We start from the raw sequence: 23,557 nt of genomic DNA, 5'->3' as shown, positions 1-23,557 counted from the left end.
ATGTCAGGCAGCAATGTTCCAGCAGAAACTTCTGAGGCAAGATCAGATTGGGACATCTTGCTCAATGTAAGAGAAAAAAACAACATATAAAGCAAAATTATCTATTTCCTTATATGACAGTTTCAGGAATGGGAAAAAATGCAAAAGCATAGGCCTCTGATAGAGAAAAAAGCAAGAGGCAAACATCAATGGGGTATTGAAATAATGAAAAAAATTTGGTGCCAAGTATGACGCACAACGTAACGTAAACTTTTTTGGCCCCAAAAATAACCGGAAATGACATACTCGCGTCACTAATGACGCCGCAGAGTGAAAGGTCTTGGCGTCACGTATGACGCCGGAAAATTAAGTTGCGTCATAAACTTTTTCCACGCCAAAAAAAATTTCGCGCCAAGAATGACGCAATAAAGTTTAGCATTTGACGCACCCGCGGGCCTAATACCCGCAATAGCAAGAAGTAGTCAATTGAAAAAAAAATTAAAAACCCCAGGTAAGAAATAAATTTCTTAAAATGTTTAAATTCCCCAAATATGAAACTGACAGTCTGCTGAAGGAAATACATGAACCTGACTCATGGCAAATATAAGTACAATACATATATTTAGAACTTTATATAAATGCATAAAGAGCCAAACCATAGCTGAGGTGTCTTAAATAATAAAAAACATACTTACCAAAAGACACCCATCCACATATAGCAGATAGCCAAACCAGTACTAAAACAGTTATTAGTAGAGGTAATGGTAAATTGTGAGTATATCGTCGATCTGAAAAGGGAGGTAGGAGATGAATCTCTACGACCGATAAGAGAGAACCCATGAAATAGACCCCCGTTAGAGAAATCATCGTATTCAATAGGTGATACTCCCTTCACGTCCCTCTGACATTCGCTGTACTCAGAGGAATCGGGCTTCAACAATGCTGAGAAGCGCATATCAACGTAGAAATCTTAGCACAAACTTACTTCACCACCTCCATAGGAGGCAAAGTTTGTAAAACTGAATTGTGGGTGTGGTGAGGGGTGTATTTATAGGCATTTTGAGGTTTGGGAAACTTTGCCCCTCCTGGTAGGAATATATATCCCATACGTCACTAGCTCATGGACTCTTGCCAATTACATGAAAGAAACGGCTGTTTTACAGACCCGCTCTCTGTGCTCTTCTGAGCGGGTCTGTTTTATTCACACAGCGCATCAGGCCAGCTGTATAGTCACAGCCCGGCTCGACCGCGCCATTATACACAGTGCAACTCGCTCCTGCTGTCAGACAAAGCAGGAGCGGGCTGCACTTAGTGTTATCGCGCGGTCGGGCAGGGCTGTGACTATACAGCTGGCCTGATGCGCTGTGTGAATAAAACAGACCCGCTCAGCAGAGTACAGAGAGCGGGTCTGTAAAACAGCCGTTTCTTTTTTTAAATTAAAAGGGAATATTAGGTTTTAGAAAGATTGCGCTAATATAATGTTACTATGCACTATGTGCAGAATTATATAAGATTATTTTTAAAGTTTACTGACACTTTAAAGGGACATGAAACCTGACATTTTTTCTTTTGCAATTCAGACAGAGAATACAGTTTTATAAAAGTTTCCCATTTACTTCTATTATCATATCTGCTTTGTTCCCATGGTTACTTAAAGGGACACTGAACCCACATTTTTTCTTTCATGATTCAGATAGAGCAGCAATTTTAAGCAACGTTCTAATTTACTCCTATTATCAATTTTCTTCATTCTCTTGCTATCTTTATTTTAAAAAGAAGGCATCTAAGCTTTTTTTTGGTTCAGACTTTGGACAGCACTTTTTTTATTAGTGGATGAATTTATCCACCAATCAGCAAGAACAACCCAGGTTGTTCACCAAAAATGGGCCGGTATCTTAACTTACATTCTTGCATTTCAAATAAAGATACCAAGTGAATGAAGACAATTTGATATTAGGAGCAAAATAGAAAGTTGCTTAAAATTGCTGCTTTATCTGACTCACAAATGAAAAAATTTGGGTTCAGTGTCCCTTTAATGTTGTTGCAAATGGATAAAAAAAACTGCTACCATGTAGCGCTCCAGCCACTGGGACGCTCCTCAGCTTACATCAGTGCTTTAAGAAAAGATGCCAAGAGAAAGAAGAAAATGTGATAAACGTAAATTAGAAATTTGTTTAAAATTGCTGCTCTATCTGAATGAAAGAAAATGTTTGGGTTATATGTCCCTTTAATAAAAACATATCTATCTATCTGTCTGACTATCTATCTATCTATCTGTCTATCTATCTGTCTGTCTGTCTGACTATCTATCTGTCTGTCTGTCTGTCTGTCTGTCTGACTATCTATCTGTCTATCTGTCTGTCTGTCTGTCTGTCTATCTATCAGTGGTCTCCCCAGGACCTTTTTAGTGGCTGCACCATCCGACTGATTTTACTGAGCAAATATTAAGCTAAAATTAGCCAGTGTTAAAAATGTTTAAATTACCATTAAATTCATTTATTTGTGCTTCGGACAGCGGAAATTGATAAAGGATACTAAGAGAATAAAAATCTGATAACAGTTGAAAGTAAATTGGAAACTTTTTTAAAACCGTTTGCTCTGAATGCAAATAGTTGAGCCCATCCCCAAATAAAAAGTTTTAGGATAGTAAAAAAAAATGCTTTATACATTTAATCTTTATTTTATTTGCATTTCCTCTAATTTAGCCCAGCAAATTATATTTATTTTGTTCCACGCCCACCCATAGGCTGCCATTTATCCTGCATACTCAAATATGCTTTAGTTTGTCTTATGCTACAACTCATTCACATCTGGCCTGTGATTGGCCACTCAATAGGTTGTTTAAAAATACTGAGCACACTAGGGATATAAACAAAATTATTGTTCATAAGGATTTCAAAACATTTATTTTGTAAGTTGGTCTTTTGCAATTCGGTGCTTAACTGAGGATCAATACAAACATTAGTTTAAAGGACCAGTCAACACAGTAGATTTGCATAATCAACAAACGCAAGATTACAAGACAATGCAATAGCACTTAGTCTGAACTTCACATGAGTAGTAGATTTTTTTTTTTCTGACAATTTTAAGTGTTATGTATTTTTCCACTCCCCCTGTACCATGTGACAGCCATCAGCCAATCACAAATGCATACACGTACCATGTGACAGCCATCAGCCATTCACAAATGCATACAAACTTTTTCTTGCACATGCTCAGTAGGGGCTGGTGACTCAAAAAGTGTAAATATAAAAAGACTGTGCACATTTTGTTAATAGAAGTAAATTGGAAAGTTGTTTAAAATGGCTGCTCTATCTGAATAATAAAAGTTTAATTTTGATTGAGTGGGTCCCTTTAAATACCCTTGAACATATTAAAGGGACAAAAAAAACTTTCTTTCATGAGTCAGATAGAGCATACAGTTCTAAACAACTTTCCAATTTACTTTTATTATCAAATGTTCTTCGTTTTCTTGTTATCCTTTATAAGCTCAGGAGTGTGCACGTGTCTGCAGTGCTACATGGCAGCAGTTTTACAGCAATGTTATACATTAGCAAGAGCACTAGATGGCAGCACTTTTTCCTGTCATTTAGTGCTCCAGGCATGTGCACGCTACCTATCTAGATATCTCTTCAACAAAGAATAAGAGCCTTAAACAAATTTGATAATTGAAGTAAATTGGAAACTTTTTTAAACTTGTATTAAAGAATCTGAAACATGAAGGAATTTGGGGTTATACGTTCCTTTAATAGAGCAACATGATTATTTTTTAGATAAACCTCTAAATATTTTGGAACAGAAGATAACAGCAGAATTGTAATAGGACAGATGTCACATTAAGCGTCAAATATATGAAGAACTGTTTGTATTCAATATTGTGTTTTTTCCCTATTACTTACCATCTCCCATTTCGTCGGAGAACGGCAGACTAAACATGGCTTCATCAATCATTCGGTTTGGAAGGTTAGTGTAAAATCTACCAACCGTTGTCTCGAGGTTGCTGAGCTGATTTAGAACCATCATACTGCCCTTTGTAACTGGAAGGCCAGACCGATCCGGAACACCGTATTTGGCAGAGTTCTGCTCCGCAAGGTCCCTGAGAAACGCTAGTTCTTTCAAACCGGTCACTCCCTCTAAATGCGAAGAAAGAACATTAAATAAGCCGCTGTCTTCAGTGCTAAGAGACATCTCTTTAAAAGGGACAGATACTTATCTATGAAATACAAATCAAAGATGATGCATTTTATTCCTGCATCTGAAGAACAGTGGAGCCTTTCATGACTTCCTTGAACACTCTAGGCTCCTTCACAAAGACATCCATCAGTCGTTAAAACTCAATCAACTGTTACAAAATAACGTTTACTGTAATAGTAATTATAGATATCATAATAATTCACTCAACACACTTAAAGCCTCAACATTATTTTTTTGACAATTTGTGAAAAAATTATAAAAATAAATAAATACATAAATTCATTCCACTAATGGTGGACACCAGAACAGATAAAGAATGAATATTCTGAGCAACCATTAACTGATATCTATGTCTGACACTCTCTACAACTTGTTATAAAAATACTCTACACGGGTATAATCCAAAGAAAAACCTAAAACGTAATCAAAAGAAAAATAGAAAAAAAATTGCAAACAGAATTCAGTTCTTTAATTTTAAAAACATTTCACTGGCTTTGAACAGTCCAAGACACACTCAAAGAATGAATTTAAACTTCATCAGAGGACGTAAGCCAGAGGGATTAGTTAAAGTTTCTAACTTACGCAGTCCGGCCAAAGGTCACCTCATTACCTTGGCAAACTCTATGCCAATCGTCAATTTCATTTCCCTAGATTCTGTTACAATGAAATGGCATTTTACCTCACTACTCAATCCCTATCAAGAAAGTTTTTACAAGACATTTTCACAGGTCTCCAATTTCAAGAGATTCAATCCAAGTAATCTTGGATATTTCAGACTGTATTTGATATGAAGTGGAGTATTTTTCCAGAGCTTATGATAAAACAGTATTTTTTTATGACAGAAGCACTGTTAGACATTTATATTAACATACTTATTTTCCACATAGCCTCTCTTTAATACAATGTTTTAGATCTGTCTCAAATTGTCCTCAGCAGAAGAAACAGATATAAATGAAAATCTAGGTTCCAAAATGGCAGCACTCATTACTTTATAGAAAGTATTAAAAACTAACCCTTAACACTTACATCTTCAATAGTTAAAACACACATTACATATTCTCAGGCTAATCCTTGCTTTGCATACATCATTTTCTCTAGCATTTATTTACTGTTTAATATCCCTTTAATGGACCTCCATGTGTTGTATGATAGGACCTGAAAACCATTCCTGAAAGCCTGACTTTGTCATCTGGGGTTTATAGAGACAAATATCAGAATACAGGGCCAACATTAGCATTTGCAGAGCCCTGGCAAAGACAAATTTGCAGGGTCCCTCAGCCCAGACCCAGTATTCCCCTCCCATTATGCCTTGCCACCTATATGGATCACCCCTGTCCCAGGATTCCTTGTGTCCTATATAAAGAGTAAAACTATATATTAAACCACCTGATATCATTAACTAAATACAGGATGTACACTGCACCTTCTCATAACCTCTCCCCTGACAACACAGTGTGGGTCCCCCAAGGTCAGAATATAAGGGCACACATCCACGCTTACCGTTCATGATGGCATATGTTATAATCATCACTGAATTGTTAAGCAGGTTGTTTTCTTCATTTATTACACTCAATGTAGCTTTTTTATCCTCTTCAGAGGAGTCCCTAGAGGTAATTCCAGCTGACAAGTAGATAATCACCACGTCTGTATCTAAAAAGAAATAAATGCAATTAATCAAACATTACTTTTCATATAAAAAAATAAATGAAGAATGGTAATAGGAAGCTAAGTAAGATATTCTAGGCTCTTGTGAAATGCTGTGTGGTTAATGCAGGACCCTAATGTGCCTATATGCACGGATGTGCAGTCATAATTTACAGTGTGAACAGTGAAATTATATAGATACAATCATAAAATAGTTGGAAAACACTCTTAAAAGTCCTTAAAGGGATATGAAATAAAAGTGTACTGGGGCTATACAATATACATGAGCCGTGTGATGATAACCTCATGATGGTAATAGTCTCAGGCATTGCATAATAAAGAAGAGCACATTAAAAAGACAATGTGCTAGCGCTTACTATGAATATTAAAAGAGCTGTATTTTTTTTCTGACAATTTTCACAATTTACTTTTATTTGCTGCCCCCTGTATCATGTGACAGCCATCAGCCAATCACAGACTCATACACGTATGCATTGTGAACGCTTGCACATGCTCAGTAAGAGCTGGTAGCTCAGAAAGTGTGCACATACTAGATAGTGCACAATTTGATAATGGAAGTCAATGGGAAACTCACTTAAACCTACATACTCATAACATTTTTATTTTGACTTTAGTGTCCCTTTAACCTTGTGAAAAAGTGTGCATGGTTTATGGTCCAATACACATTTAAAAGTGCCCCCATGTAGCTGTGAATCCACCGATTGATTTGCAGGAATTTATGGCTGGTCTGGCAAAATCAGTTTTCCTGCCTTAAATCTATCAAGTGACTGTTTGGCAACCGTTTATGACAATTCATTAGCCTAACATTTATGTTACTGGGATAGTAACACGTGTCCCCCTTGGGGCAGATATCTGTTCTGTAGTGCTTATATCTGTTTGTTAATTCTCGTTATACGACAGTGATCACCCTAGGACCACCCAGATGATTTTACTGGCCACCTGGATACAATTAGCTTATATATATATTCAATGTTTGTTGCACAAATTATTAAAACAATTTATATTAAATTATGCAATTAATGTGTGCTTTAGATAGCTTAAGTACCATTTATAAATAACAGAAAATGTTATAATATTAAAAAGTATTACAGTGCATAATGGCACCTGGCAGGAATCATTTTCTGTAGACGGAACTAGGTTACTGAAGAAACAGATATAACATGATTGTGTTTAAGGCTCTGGTTTTTGGCTACTAATCTTTCAGTCCAGATGTGATTTTACCCTGTGCCAATAGCCCTGGCTGTTGGAAGCAAATTACAGTTTATCAATATGGGCGGGGAAAAAGGGGGATTTTTGTTATTTTCTAGGTAAGACTAGAGAGTGGTTCGGTTAACCCTTGTAAAGGCTTAAAGTGGTCTGGTCATAACAGCTGCTACAAAGCAGTGTTTGGTTCTTGTTGTTTTTTTAATATAAAGACAGAACTGTTTAACCATTTTTAATGACTAGATCTGCTCCACATGTACCAATAACTGTGCACGCAATGGCACCACCAGGACTGTGCACAAAGCATACTACCAACCATATCCCGCGCACAATGGCACCAACAGGACTGTGCACAGAGCATACTACCAACCATATCCTGCGCACAATGGCACCAACAGGAATGTGCACAGAGCATACTACCAACCATATCCTGCGCACAATGGCACCACCAGGACTGTGCAAAAATCATACTACCAACCATATCCTGCGCACAATGGCACCAACAGGAATGTGCACAGAGCATACTACCAACCATATCCTGCGCACAATGGCACCAACAGGACTGTGCACAGAGCATACTACCAACCATATCCTGCACACAATGGCACCAACAGGACTGTGCACAGAGCATACTACCAACCATATCCTGCGCACAATGGCACCAACAGGAATGTGCACAGAGCATACTAGCAACCATATCCTGCGCACAATGGCACCAACAGGACTGTGCACATAGCATACTACCAACCATATCCTGCGCACAATGGCACCAACAGGAATGTGCACAGAGCATACTACCAACCATATCCTGCGCACAATGGCACCAACAGGAATGTGCACAGAGCATACTACCAACCATATCCTGCGCACAATGGCACCAACAGGACTGTGCACAGAGCATACTACCAACCATATCCTGCACACAATGGCACCAACAGGACTGTGCACAGAGCATACTACCAACCATATCCTGCGCACAATGGCACCAACAGGAATGTGCACAGAGCATACTAGCAACCATATCCTGCGCACAATGGCACCAACAGGACTGTGCACATAGTATACTACCAACCATATCCTGCGCACAATGGCACCAACAGGACTGTGCACAGAGCATACTACCAACCATATCCTGCGCACAATGGCACCAACAGGACTGTGCACATAGTATACTACCAACCATATCCTGCGCACAATGGCACCAACAGGACTGTGCACAAATCATACTACCAACCATATCCTGCGCACAATGGCACCAACAGGAATGTGCACAGAGCATACTACCAACCATATCCTGCGCACAATGGCACCAACAGGAATGTGCACAGAGCATACTAGCAACCATATCCTGCGCACAATGGCACCAACAGGACTGTGCACAGAGCATACTACCAACCATATCCTGCGCACAATGGCACCAACAGGACTGTGCACATAGTATACTACCAACCATATCCTGCGCACAATGGCACCACCAGGACTGTGCACAAATCATACTACCAACCATATCCTGCGCACAATGGCACCAACAGGACTGTGCACAAATCATACTACCAACCATATCCTGCGCACAATGGCACCAACAGGACTGTGCACAGAGCATACTACCAACCATATCCTGCGCACAATGGCACCAACAGGACTGTGCACAGAGCATACTACCAACCATATCCTGCACGCAATGGCACCAACAGGAATGTGCACAGAGCATACTACCAACCATATCCTGCGCGCAATGGCACCAACAGGACTGTGCACATAGTATACTACCAACCATATCCTGCGCACAATGGCACCACCAGGACTGTGCACAAATCATACTACCAACCATATCCTGCGCACAATGGCACCAACAGGACTGTGCACAGAGCATACTACCAACCATATCCTGCGCACAATGGCACCAACAGGACTGTGCACAGAGCATACTACCAACCATATCCTGCACGCAATGGCACCAACAGGAATGTGCACAGAGCATACTACCAACCATATCCTGCGCGCAATGGCACCAACAGGACTGTGCACAGAGCATACTACCAACCATATCCTGCGCGCAATGGCACCAACAGGACTGTGCACAGAGCATACTACCAACCATATCCTGCGCGCAATGGCACCAACAGGAATGTGCACAGAGCATACTACCAACCATATCCTGCGCACAATGGCACCAACAGGACTGTGCACAGAGCATACTACCAACCATATCCTGCGCACAATGGCACCAACAGGACTGTGCACAGAGCATACTACCAACCATATCCTGCGCACAATGGCACCAACAGGAATGTGCACAGAGCATACTACCAACCATATCCTGCGCACAATGGCACCAACAGGAATGTGCACAGAGCATACTACCAACCATATCCTGCGCACAATGGCACCAACAGGAATGTGCACAGAGCATACTACCAACCATATCCTGCGCACAATGGCACCAACAGGAATGTGCACAGAGCATACTACCAACCATATCCTGCGCACAATGGCACCAACAGGAATGTGCACAGAGCATACTACCAACCATATCCTGCACGCAATGGCACCAACAGGACTGTGCACATAGTATACTACCAACCATATCCTGCGCACAATGGCACCACCAGGACTGTGCACAAAGCATACTACCAACCATATCCTGCGCACAATGGCACCACCAGGACTGTGCACAAAGCATACTACCAACCATATCCTGCGCACAATGGCACCACCAGGAATGTGCACAGAGCATACTACCAACCATATCCTGCGCACAATGGCACCACCAGGAATGTGCACAGAGCATACTACCAACCATATCCTGCGCACAATGGCACCACCAGGACTGTGCACATAGTATACTAGCAACCATATCCTGCGCACAATGGCACCACCAGGAATGTGCACAAAGCATACTACCAACCATATCCTGCGCACAATGGCACCACCAGGACTGTGCACAAAGCATACTACCAACCATATCCTGCGCACAATGGCACCACCAGGACTGTGCACAAAGCATACTACCAACCATATCCTGCGCACAATGGCACCAACAGGACTATGCACAGAGCATACTACCAACCATATCCTGCGCACAATGGCACCAACAGGAATGTGCACAGAGCATACTACCAACCATATCCTGCACGCAATGGCACCAACAGGAATGTGCACAGAGCATACTACTAACCATATCCTGCACGCAATGGCACCAACAGGAATGTGCACAGAGCATACTACCAACCATATCCTGCGCACAATGGCACCAACAGGAATGTGCACAGAGCATACTACCAACCATATCCTGCGCACAATGGCACCAACAGGAATGTGCACAGAGCATACTACCAACCATATCCTGCGCACAATGGCACCAACAGGAATGTGCACAGAGCATACTACCAACCATATCCTGCGCACAATGGCACCACCAGGACTATGCACAGAGCATACTACCAACCATATCCTGCGCACAATGGCACCAACAGGAATGTGCACAGAGCATACTACCAACCATATCCTGCGCACAATGGCACCAACAGGAATGTGCACAGAGCATACTACCAACCATATCCTGCGCACAATGGCACCAACAGGAATGTGCACAGAGCATACTACCAACCATATCCTGCGCACAATGGCACCACCAGGACTGTGCACAAAGCATACTACCAACCATATCCTGCGCACAATGGCACCAACAGGAATGTGCACAGAGTATACTACCAACCATATCCTGCACGCAATGGCACCACCAGGACTGTGCACAAAGCATACTACCAACCATATCCTGCGCACAATGGCACCAACAGGACTGTGCACAGAGCATACTACCAACCATATCCTGCGCACAATGGCACCAACAGGACTGTGCACAGAGCATACTACCAACCATATCCTGCGCACAATGGCACCAACAGGAATGTGCACAGAGCATACTAGCAATCATCTCCTGCGCACAATGGCACAAACAGGATTGTACACAGAGCATACTACCAACCATATCCTGCGCACAATGGCACCAACAGGACTGTACACAGAGCATACTACCAACCATATCCTGCGCACAATGGCACCAACAGGATTGTACACAGAGCATACTACCAACCATATCCTGCGCACAATGGCACCAACAGGACTGTACACAGAGCATACTACCAACCATATCCTGCGCACAATGGCACCAACAGGACTGTGCACAGAGTATACTAGCAACCATATCCTGCGCACAATGGCACCAACAGGAATGTGCAGAGTATACTAGCAAACATATCCTGCGCACAATGGCACCAACAGGACTGTACACAGAGCATACTACCAACCATATTCTGCGCACAATGGCACCAACAGGAATGTGCACATAGTATACTAGCAACCATATCCTGCGCACAATGGCACCAACAGGACTGTACACAGAGCATACTACCAACCATATCCTGCGCACAATGGCACCAACAGGAATGTGCACAGAGCATACTACCAACCATATCATGCGCACAATGGCACCAACAGGAATGTGCACAGAGTATACTAGCAACCATATCCTGCGCACAATGGCACCAACAGGAATGTGCACAGAGTATACTAGCAACCATATCCTGCGCACAATGGCACCAACAGGACTGTGCACAGAGCATACTACCAATCATCTCCTTGCATAATGGCACCAACAGGACTGTGCACAGAGCATACTACCAATCATCTCCTGCGCACAATGGCACAAACAGGATTGTACACAGAGCATACTACCAACCATATCCTGCGCACAATGGCACCAACAGGATTGTACACAGAGCATACTACCAACCATATCCTGCGCACAATGGCACCAACAGGATTGTACACAGAGCATACTACCAACCATATCCTGCGCACAATGGCACCAACAGGACTGTACACAGAGCATACTACCAACCATATCCTGCGCACAATGGCACCAACAGGACTGTGCACAGAGTATACTAGCAACCATATCCTGCGCACAATGGCACCAACAGGAATGTGCAGAGTATACTAGCAAACATATCCTGCGCACAATGGCACCAACAGGACTGTACACAGAGCATACTACCAACCATATTCTGCGCACAATGGCACCAACAGGAATGTGCACATAGTATACTAGCAACCATATCCTGCGCACAATGGCACCAACAGGAATGTGCACAGAGTATACTAGCAACCATATCCTGCACACAATGGCACCAACAGGACTGTGCACACAGAGCATACTACCAATCATCTCCTGTGCACAATGGCACCAATAGGACTGTACACAGAGCAGACTACCAATCATCTCCTGTGCACAATGGCACCAATAGGACTGTACACAGAGCAGACTACCAATCATCTCCTGTGCACAATGGCACCAATAGGACTGTACACAGAGCAGACTACCAATCATCTCCTGTGCACAAACGTGGTACTGATAAATTGCAAAGAACAAAAAGTTAAAATAATTTAATACAAATGACTTCCACACACCTTTAATACTCTATCTAGAGACAATTCCTATAAACTATGATATAAGTTGTACAAGTTATTCACAAGTAGGCTAAAAATATCACACAAATATCCCCACTTTTTTCTTTATTGCGTAATAAGATTCATCCCCCTTCCATAAATAGGCCGCCTAGGCCCGTAGTTGTGTGAATAGATTTAAACAACTTTTCTTGACTGTGTAATGATCAGTTCAAAGGATTCCAAATGATGTGAGCAAACTTCAGTCATCTGTAGGTGCCTCTAAATTATACTGAAATCTAGGATTGTGAAAAAGGTTTTAGCAACTTGCTTATTCTGAAAACTGACATCATAATACTGTAAGGGGGAAGGTGATTGACAAGGAACATCACACCAGTAAGGCGCAATCAAAACACTTCCCAGAGTGCACAATAGGTATTGTAATGTAGAAAAACAGGAAAATTCAGAGGATTTCATGAAAATGTCTTTAAAAGATTATTATGCTCAAACATTTTCTATTATATGTTTGCCTAAATATAACATGAAGAAAAGTCATTTAGACTGACATTAATAAAGCAGGATCAGTTGCATACTTCCTGCTAACGCTCTTTAGCTAATAGGTACCACATACAAAACGCTCATCAAATGATGGGCGCTTCCTACGCATGCCCATTGCCTGACGGGCACTTCCTACTCATGCCCATTGCCTGATGGCCACATCCTACGCATGCCCATTGCCTGATGGCCACATCCTACGCATACCCATTGCCTGATGGCCACATCCTACGCATGCCCATTGCCTGATGGCCACATCCTACGCATGCCCATTGCCTGATGGCCACATCCTACGCATGCCCATTGGCTGATGGGCACATCCTACGCATGCTCCTTGGCTGATGGGTACATCCAACGCATGCTCCTTGGCTGATGGGTACATCCAACGCATGCTCCTTAGCTGATGGGCACATCCTACGCATGCCGTATATACGTATCATATGTAGAAGTCAAAATGAAAAACTTTCATGATTCAGACATTTTTTTTTTTAAATTGCATGCTCTAAATTACTTTCATTATCAATAATGCAGCAATAACGCAAGCTGAATCCTGAGCGGGAAAAGTCTTTGAACACAGGTGCACACAGCATATGTATGTATGCTCTGTGCACAGTAAAAGCTATCACTCAAACAGCTATATAACTTACTAAATGGTGGTGAAGCTTCATATCAGCAATTTAGAAATCTGCTTGAAATGATTTGATCAAAACCAGTTAGACAGTTTGTATTTTGATTGGACAAGTTCTCAGTACTTTTTACAGTGTTGACAGTTTATTAAAGGGACAGTAAACATTTTGAGATATCTAGTGCGCTTGCAAATGGATAACATTCTTCCAAAACTGTTGCCATAGTGCGCTCCAGAAATAGGCGGGCTCCTAAGCATACGTTTCAGCTCTTCAACACACGATACCAAGAGAACAAAGAAAAAAATGTGTGTTTCATATCCCTTTAATTGTGCATAGTAAAAAAGCTTTGCAATACCTTCGTTATATATTTTGACCTCTTTTTTTCTGTAATTTTAGCCTAATTAAGATCTTGCCACATATCTCAGTAATTGGCAGTTTGTAAATAACACAATGAAAGAGGCAATCTGTGTCATTGTCCACATGCAAGTCCTGATTGGGTACTCCAAATATTAAAAAACAGCGAGTAGGGTTTGACCATTGGAAAAAACTGTAGCAAAGTGTTAATCTGTTCTAATAATGTTTTGCCAATATATTAACCTATTGAATTGCAAGGTGTTTACTGTCCCTTTAACTAGCATAAAATACATTTGCAATGAACAGAAATGATTTCCCCATATCATCAGAATGGACAAGCAATTAAACAATAAGAATTCCAATAAAACACAAAGGTTTGGGGCTAGAGACAAAATATATTGAGAATGAAATTGTGGAACTGTATTGTAGACAGGAGATAGTTACAGAATGTTTCCATTGTAAAACAAGTCAACACTTGTATGTGCCAGGATTGAGTTTCTGAATAGAGAGCGGTCTATATAAAGACCACCACTGAGAAATCTGTCAGTCTGCAAATCAATCTTTCTTATGTTTGCGGAAACCAGTTCATGACTTCTACTTGGGTAAAAGGTCAAAAGAATGTCAAAAGCTTTGTAAACACAAACACGCTACAATGTATGTGTGTGGGTACGGTATACCATTTCTATTATATATATTCTTAAAGGGACAGTCTAGTCAAAATTAGGGGGCAGTACGTAGAGGCTTAGATACAAGGTAATCACAGATGTAAAAAGTATATTAATATAACTGTATTGATTGGTTGTACAAAATTGGGGAATGGGTAAATGTATGCTTACCTGATACATTTCTTTCTTTCCGGGCATGGAGAGTCCATGACGTCATTCAAATTACTAGTGGGTTATTCAACTCCTGGCAGCAGGAGGAGGCAAATAGCACCCCAGCAAAGCTGTTAAGTAACTTCCCTTAACCATTATCCCCAGTCATTCAGCAGAAGGAAAATGGAAAAAAAAGAAAAACAAGGGTATAGAGGTGCCTGAAGTTTACTCAAAAAACTGCCTAACATAATTTAAAAAAGAGGCCAGGACCATGGGCTCTCCATGCCCGGAAAGAAAGAAATTTATCAGGTAAGCATAAATTGTTTTCTTTCCAATGGCATGGAGAGTCAACGACATCATTCAGTTTACTAGTAGGAACAATACCAAAGCTAGAGGACACAGAATTAAAAGGGAGGGAGAACAAGGCAGGAGGACCTAAACAGAAGGCACCACCGCTTGAAGAACCTTTCTCCCAAAAAAGCCTCAGCCAAGGCAAAAGTATCAAATTTGTAGAATTTTGAAAAAGTATGCAAAGAGGACCATGACTGTTGCCGCCTTGCAAATCTGATCCACAGAAGCTTAATTTTTGAAAGCCCAAGATGAGGAGACAGCCCTAGTGAAATGAGTCGTAATTCTCTCAGGAGGCTGCTGTCCAGCTGTCTCATAAGCAAAACAAATCATAGAAGTGACCCTCTGACCCTTACACTTTCCAGAGAAAACAACAAACAGGGCAGAAGATTGCCAAAAATCTTTAGTAGCTTGTAGGGAAAATTTTAGAGCACAACATCCAAGTTATGCAAAAGATGTTCCTTATGAGGAGAAGGATTAGGACAAAAAGGAGGAACAACAATTTCCTGATTAATGTTTCGATCTGATACCACCTTAGGGAGAAACCCCAATTTAGTAAGAAGGGCCGCTTTATCTGCATGAAAAATAAGGTACGGGGAATCATACTGCAGACCTGAAAGCTCAGAAACTCTGCAAGTGGAAGAAATAGCAAGGAGAAACAAAACCGTCCAAGATAACAAATTTTATATCAACAACATGCATCGGCTCAAACGGAGCCTGCTGCAAAACTTTAAGCACTAGGTTAAGGCTCCAAGGAGGACCAACAGGTTTAAACACAGGCTTGATTCTGACCAGGGCCTGAACAAAAGCTTGAACATCTGGTAAATTTGCCAGTCATTTGTGCAAAAGAATAGACTGCAGAAATCTGACCCTTTACAGTACTGACTGACAAACCTTTCTCCAGGCCATCCTGAAGAAAAGATAAAATTCGGGGGAATCCTCACCCGGCTCCAGGAGAAACCCTTAGATTCTGACAAAAAAGGGTATTTGCGCCATACCTTATGGTAAATCCGGCAAAAAACAGGTTTACGAGCCTGAAGCATAGTATCAATGACCGCCTCAGAAAAACACGTCTAGACAGGACTAGGCGTTCAATCTCCAAGAAGTCCGCTTAAAAAAAAAATCTAGATTTGGATGGAGGAATAAACCCTGAATTAAAAGGTCCTTCCTCAGAGGTAACCTCCAAGGTGGAAGAGATAACATCTTCACCAGATCCGCGAACCAGATTCTGCAAGGCCAGGCAGGAGCTATTAGAATCACATACACTCTTTCCTGTTTGATACAAGTAATAACTCGTGGAAGGAGAACAAACGGAGGAAACCGGTATGCTAGACCGAAATTCCAAGGAACCGCCAGAGAATCTATCAGGGAGGCCTGAGGTTCTCTTGACCTTGATCCGTACTTTGGAAGCTTGGAAATTTGAAGAGACGCCATCAGAGTCAACTCCGGAACCCCCCACCTGAGGGTTATTCTTGAGAACACTTCCGGGTGGAGAGCCCACTCCCCGAGATGAAAAGTCTGTCTGCTCAGAAAATCTGCATCCCGAATGTCCACTCCTGGAATGTGGATGGCAGCTAGGAGACAATCATGAGCTTTCATCCACTGCAGAATGCGAGTCACCTCCTTCATGACCAAGGAACTCAGAGTTCCTCCCTGGTGGTTGATGTAAGCTACTAAGGTGATGTTGTCCAGCTGGAATCTGATAAACTAGACTAAAGATAATTGAGGCCAAGCTGTCAAGGCATTGATGATTGCTCTCAACTCCAAAATGTTTATGGGAAGAGAAGATTCTTCCCGAGACCACAGGCCCTGAGCTTTTAGTGAACCCCAAACATCTCCCCAGGCTAACTCAGGCTGGCACAGTAAGTCACAATCACCCAGGAAGGTCTCAGGAAGCAAGTGCCCCGAGACAGATGTTCCTGTAAATCCACCACAAGAGAGTCTCTTGTTAGGGGGTCCAGATTTATCCTCTGTAATAAATCTGAATGGTCCCGGTTCCATTGACTGAGCATGCAAAGCTGCAGCGGTCGCAGATGGAACCGAGCAAAAGGAACGATGTGCATGGAAGCTAGCCACCATCAGACGAATCACCTCTATGCATTGAGCCACTGATGGATGAATAGCAAACTGGAGAGAAAGGCAAAAAGCAAGAAGTTTGCATTGTCTGACGTAAGTCAGGAAAATCTTCATGGACAGGGAATCTATGATTGTCCCTAGGAAACACACTCTTGTAGTTGGAACTAGAGAACTTTTCCAGATTCACTTTGTCAAGGTATCTGTTTAGATTATTAAATAATATATGTATATGTATATATATATATATATATATATATATATATATATGTATATACACACATATGTATATATATATATATATATATATATATATATATATATATATATATATATATATATATATATATATATATATATGGCGGTTAACACCAAATTATTAATTTATTTGTAAGACATTAAATGCTTGGATGACCACAATTCAATCCTCCCCCACTCAATATGATAAATTACAATGCATCCAGGTGAGAACAAAGAAAAGAAATTTGGTCTAGTTAAGTTCAGGCAGTCATTTCAAAGAAAGACAAATTACTTCAAAAAGATGGTCATCTGTATATTGTGTATTACAAATCTTAGATCAGACAGTTACTTCAAAGTAATTATTAGCATGATGGAGCCTCAGAAGTGTATGCCTATATATGGGCTTCCTGCCCAAGATTTGTAATTTACCATCTACATGATAAATTATTCCTGCTGAGATCGAAATACACAAGGTTACCAACTGACATGAGAAATTAGATATCAAATATAGAAATTGTGCCTAATCTTCATGTAAGTGTAAGATACCCAAATGAATATATATATATATATATATATATATATATATATTCAGACAACATATTAAATATAAACACATGAATCTGGGAGATTGTCTAAGCCTAAAAATTATTAAAATTGTAAATGATTAATACAAGGAAGTTAAGTAGGTTAAATAATCACTTCATAAGGATATATTAAACTGTGGCAACTTTTGATGATAAGACTGCATTTCTGGTTGTTTGTTGCCCCCTAGGGGATTAAAATGGTATGACAGCCAAATTAATTATCTATTAGAACATATGCAAACCCAAGTAGCCAATCAAATGTTTCAACTCGAAGGGCCAATCCATGCTCAGCCCCGTAAGGGCGAATCACAAACCAGTTTCCAAAGGGCCTATCATCCAAATTTCACCATGATTAGAATAGAAAGGGGTGGGACTATACTATATTGCAAAATATAATCCCAGGCAAGAGGGGAGAAAAAAAGAGAGACTCTGCCTGCAAGATTTTTGACGGACAAAACTGCTGCAATCCAGTCTATTATAAAGCAACCTGGGCTTATATTTTTATCCATCTTGTAAAATTACCTCTTTCAATTTATGAGGCGAAATTGGATTTACTGGAGAAACTCTGGAAGTTGAAACATTGTTTAATTGGCTCAAGTTGGTGAAGTATGATTGTTCTATGCTTTAATATTTAAATCAAAGGTATTCTAAGACTATAGTCAAATTGCAGTTAGTAATTTTAAAAGGGTATTTTGTATTTTAGATTACATTCATAGTCCTGTAAAGTTTTAAGCTTGCCTTTTGTATGCTAAGTAATTTATCTTTGCAAATTATATATATATATATATATATATATATATCAGTGTTAATTTCGTCGACTAAAACTAGACTAAAATGACTATAAAACTAAAGAGATTCTGATGACTAAAATACGACTAAAACTAAAATGACATTTTAGTCAAAAGACTATGACTAAAACTAAATCAAAATGACATTTTAGTCAAAAGACTATGACTAAAACTAAATCAAAATTTGCTGACAAAAAACATTTTATGCAAGGTGTTTTAATCAATCCATATCCAATTACTGCTCTTTTGTAAAATTTACGAAACTTAATTTTATTAAATTTTAAGATAAATAAACACGTTATATACCACAACAGTTAAATCTGTTAAATCTGTATTGCATGTTCAAACCTTAATACCATAAATAAAAACAAGTTAATAAACCTTTACTCCAGTATATAATGAGTTTGGAAGTTCTAGAGCAGTGCTAATATAGTTGCCGAAAATGTTTCGAATCTGTGAACAAACAATTGATTCTTCCTATAGAAATATGATTAACCCACGAGTATGGGTTTAAATTATGCTGTGCCTGTGCTAGCTGCAGAAACTTTTTGTTGTGTTGAGTTACTTGATACTTGTTTTAATTATTAAAAGAGAACTGTTAAAGTTTTTATATTGGGTAATATGTTCAATACAGCCAATACAGTTAGGTTTTTTTATATTTTATAGTTGCACTTCTGTTTGTTTATGAAACTTGCTTTTATTTAATTTTAAGTTTAATAAAGATGTTACATATCACAACGGCTAAATCTGTGTCTGTATTGCATGTTTAAACCTTAATACCATAAATATTAACATGTGTTATGTTTACTCCTGGAGTATATAATCAGTTTGCAAATTTTAGAGAAATGCTTAAATAATGCATTACACTTTAACTAAACCCCTTAGATTTTAGTCGACTAAAATCTACTGGAGATTTTAGTCGACTAAAATCTACTGGAGATTTAGTCGACTAAAATCTACTGGAGATTTAGTCGACTAAAATCTAGTGGAGATTCAATAGACTAAAACTAGACTAAAACTAGACTAAAACTAGACTAAAACTAGACTAAAACTAGACTAAAACTAGACTAAAACTAGACTAAAACTAAAACAATTCAGATGACTAAAATACGACTAAAACTAAAATGGCATTTTAGTCAAAAGACTAAAACTAAGACTAAATTGAAATTTGCCGTCAAAATTAACACTGATATATATATATATATATATATATATATATATATATATATATATATATATATATTAGAATTTGTCTTAATTGTAGATAATTAAGAATTCATTTCAGCTTAGATAAATTGGCATATAAACTGGCTGTTTACATTTAGAATATATATAACTTCTGGTGTTTTAATTAGAGTGTATAGAATCATTTGTGGGCTAAATAGTTATAGTTAAAGTATAGTTGCCTGGATGTTAGTGACCCATAATGTGATATTTCATTGTGATATTTAAATGCAAATCTGATTTGGGAGATTATTGTGAATAAGGAAAACATTTTTCAATGATTTTTGTATAGCATATTATAATAGTTTAAACGTGTATAGTTTGATTCATATCTGGTTTTCTATAAATATAATTCAATGTGTCTATACATTTTAACTAATATAAAGAATTTAGGAATTTACATTAATTTTATTGTTTGGTATATGCATTTATTTGGGGGTTTATTTTAAAGAATAATTATTAAATACTTTCCACCCGTGGGAACGTAGAAAAGACAACAACATCTCTGTATGAGATTTTGCTAGTTGAAAAGATGACGCCTGAACCAAGATGTCGTCTAGATAAGGCACCACAACAATACACTGGGATCTGATCACTGCCAAAAGAGCTCCCAGAACCTTTGGAAATATCCTGGGAGCCGTGGCAAGACCAAACGGAAGTGCAACAAACTGGAAATGCTCGTCCACAAAAGCAAATCTTAGAAACTGGTGATGATCCCTGTCAATGGGAACATGTAAATACGCGTCCTTCAGGTCTATAGTCGTCATGAACTGACCTTCCTGAACCAATGGAACAAATTGTTTCCATTTTGAAAGACGGAACCCTGAGGAATTTCTTGAGACACTTTAAGTCTTGGATGGGACGGAAAGTTCCTTCCTTTTTGGGAACCACAAATAGATTTGAATAGAATCATTGACTTTGTTCCTCTAGAGGGAATGGTACAATAACTCCCAGGGAGGATAGGTCCTCTACGCAATTTAAGAAGGCCTCCCTCTTTACCTGGTTTAAGGATAGTCTTGACAGGAGAAATCTGCCCCTTGGAGGGCAAGATTTGAATCCTATTTTGTAACCCTGGGATACTATGTCCACAACCCACAGATCTGGGACATCTCGTATCCAAGCATGTCGAAGAAAGCCTGCCCCCCACTTGATCCAAAATCTGATCGGGGGTGGACCCTTCATGCTGATTTAGAGTCAGCGGAAGGCTTCTCGTTTTGCTTTCCCTTATTCCAAGGCTGGCTAGATTTCCAAGAGGACCTGGATTGGAAGAAGAGGAGGAAGACTTCTGTCCTAAAGTTGCGAAAGGAATGAAAATGAGATATCCGTTGACCCTTAGGTCTATTCTTCTTGTCCTGAGGTAGGAAAGATCCCTTTCCACCCGTAATCTCTGAAATGATTACCGCCAGACAAGGCCCAAATATGGGTTTACCCTTATAAGTTAAAGCCAAAAGCTTGGCCTTTGAAGATACATCAGCCAACCAAGATTTTAACCACAGAGCTCTACGAGCTAGGACAGTGACGCTAGACATCTTAGCTCCCAATCTAATTATCTGCATGTTGGCACTGCAGATAAAGGTATTGGCTAATTTAAGAGCCTTGATCCTATCCTGGATCGCCTCATTCGTAGTCTCCTCTGATATCAGATCAGACAGGCCATCGTCCCAATAAGATGCTGCACCCGCAACCGTAGCAATACTTGCCGCAAGTTGCTACTGTAGTCCTTGATGGATGTACATCTTCTTTAAGTAAGCCTCTAGCTTCTTATCCATGGGATCTTTAAAGGCACAACTATCCTCTATAGGAATAGTAGTTATTTTAGCTAGCGTAGAGATAGCTCCTTCTACCTTAGGCACTGTGTGCCATGAGTCACGAATGGAGTCAGCAACAGGAAACATCTTTTTAAAAACAGGGGAATGGGAAAAATGAACCCCTGGCTTATCCCATTCCTGAGCTATAATTTCAGACATCTTGTCTGGAACAGAAAAACATCCTCAGAAGAAAGAGAATCATAAACTCTGCTAAGTTTAGAAGAATTTTTAGGGTTGACAGCAACCAAAGGTTCAGAGTCATCCAAAGTAGCTAGAACCTCCGTCAGTAATAACCGGAGATGTTAAAGCTTAAATCTGAAATTAACTTATTCAGATTCATAAGATTTTTCCCCCATAGTACCAGAGTTTGAGATTTCACCTTTAGAAGCTACTGAAGTATCTTCCTCATCAGACATCTTGGAAAGATTGACCAGCGCAGATTTAGAGGGGTCAGTAACCTTACTAGCAGAAATATGTCTAGATTTCCTATAACACTTACCTGAAGAAGGGAAAGCAGATAAAGTTGCAGACACCGCAGATGAGCAAAATCTCCTGGCAAATATACAGCCCCAGGAGGTTGAGAGGAACCGCAGGGCATTGCATGTGAAACTATTAAGGCTTGGGACGTTTGAGGAGAAAGCTGTGGCATATCCTGAACAGCATTATCCTGAGAGTCAATTGGCTCAGAAGGGACTCATTTATCTTTGAATTTTAGAGTCTTAGTTAAGCATGAGGAACAAAATTGCATAGGCAAAACAATTTGGGCCTCTAAACATAATAAACATTTATCCAGTGAAACAGAGTCTTGGGTCTGTGTCCATAGTTGAAAGGTTCCCAATAATAATTGAGAAAATAAAAATAACCGGTATGTCACTTTAAGAGAAAGTAACCGTTATGTTACTTTAAAACAGGAGAATCCAATAAAGCATATAATGCAGAAAAATATACAGTATATTTATCTCAGATTATATAAATAATAGCTGAGGAGTCTTACCACACCGGATCGGAGTTGTACTGGTAAATGCAGGAAGAAGTTGCATGCAGTTAAATCCGTTGTCAGATCAGGAACGCTTCAGAGAAAACAGAGAACATATAGCAGAGTCCTCTGTGTCCTCGCTAAGACACACACACTGCCTTTCACTCCGGAGAGTAGAGGTCACGTGACCGGACCTCAGAAAAGAAACTGCTCCTCTAAAAGGCACGCATTTCTGTCTCTCAGATAAAGTACAAAATAATAACCGGTATGCATTGGAACCCTTCTTATAGTAAAAATAACACTTGAAGTCAAATAAAGGTCCTAGACTCTCCTTCAGATCCCTTAAATAATACCATTCAGCCAGTCTCTCTATGAAAGGGGAAAATTCTCCCCTTAAGTTCCACACACTTCAGTGCCTGCCAAACTACCCCACTGATAACCCAATAAGGAGATTAGGTGTCCCAGATGATGATCCACAAGAGGAATTAACCTCCAAAGTGCTGTCCTTCAGTACCTAAAAGGCAAAGGCACGCTGCAGGGCAGGAAAAACTTTGTAGGTGTGATAGACCTGAAGAGCAGAGTAACCAACCCTGGCTTTCTATAAAGGGGTAGCAATAATGTTAGAAGTTAAGCAAAGACCACCTCCCCGCTTTCTAACTGCTAACAGCCACCATTAC

The 23,557-nt window shown here is 39.9% G+C and overlaps 1 protein-coding gene across 1 annotated transcript in view; it reads right to left on the bottom strand.

Annotated features, from left to right (window-relative positions):
- Nucleotides 1–23,557, bottom strand: part of CACHD1 (cache domain containing 1) — a gene marked incomplete in the record, with an annotated part of 574,801 nt that overhangs the window by 246,418 nt on the left and 304,826 nt on the right. Inside the window, 2 exon segments of the mRNA XM_053693675.1 lie at nucleotides 3,879–4,112; nucleotides 5,674–5,823. Coding sequence (XP_053549650.1) covers nucleotides 3,879–4,112; nucleotides 5,674–5,823 — 384 coding nt within the window.

This window comes from Bombina bombina, chromosome 10, assembly GCF_027579735.1.
Source record: "Bombina bombina isolate aBomBom1 chromosome 10, aBomBom1.pri, whole genome shotgun sequence".
In the NCBI taxonomy this organism is placed as follows: Eukaryota; Metazoa; Chordata; class Amphibia; order Anura; family Bombinatoridae; genus Bombina; species Bombina bombina.
Note: the sequence above shows the minus strand (reverse complement) of the source record. Positions and strands in the feature narration are given on the sequence as shown.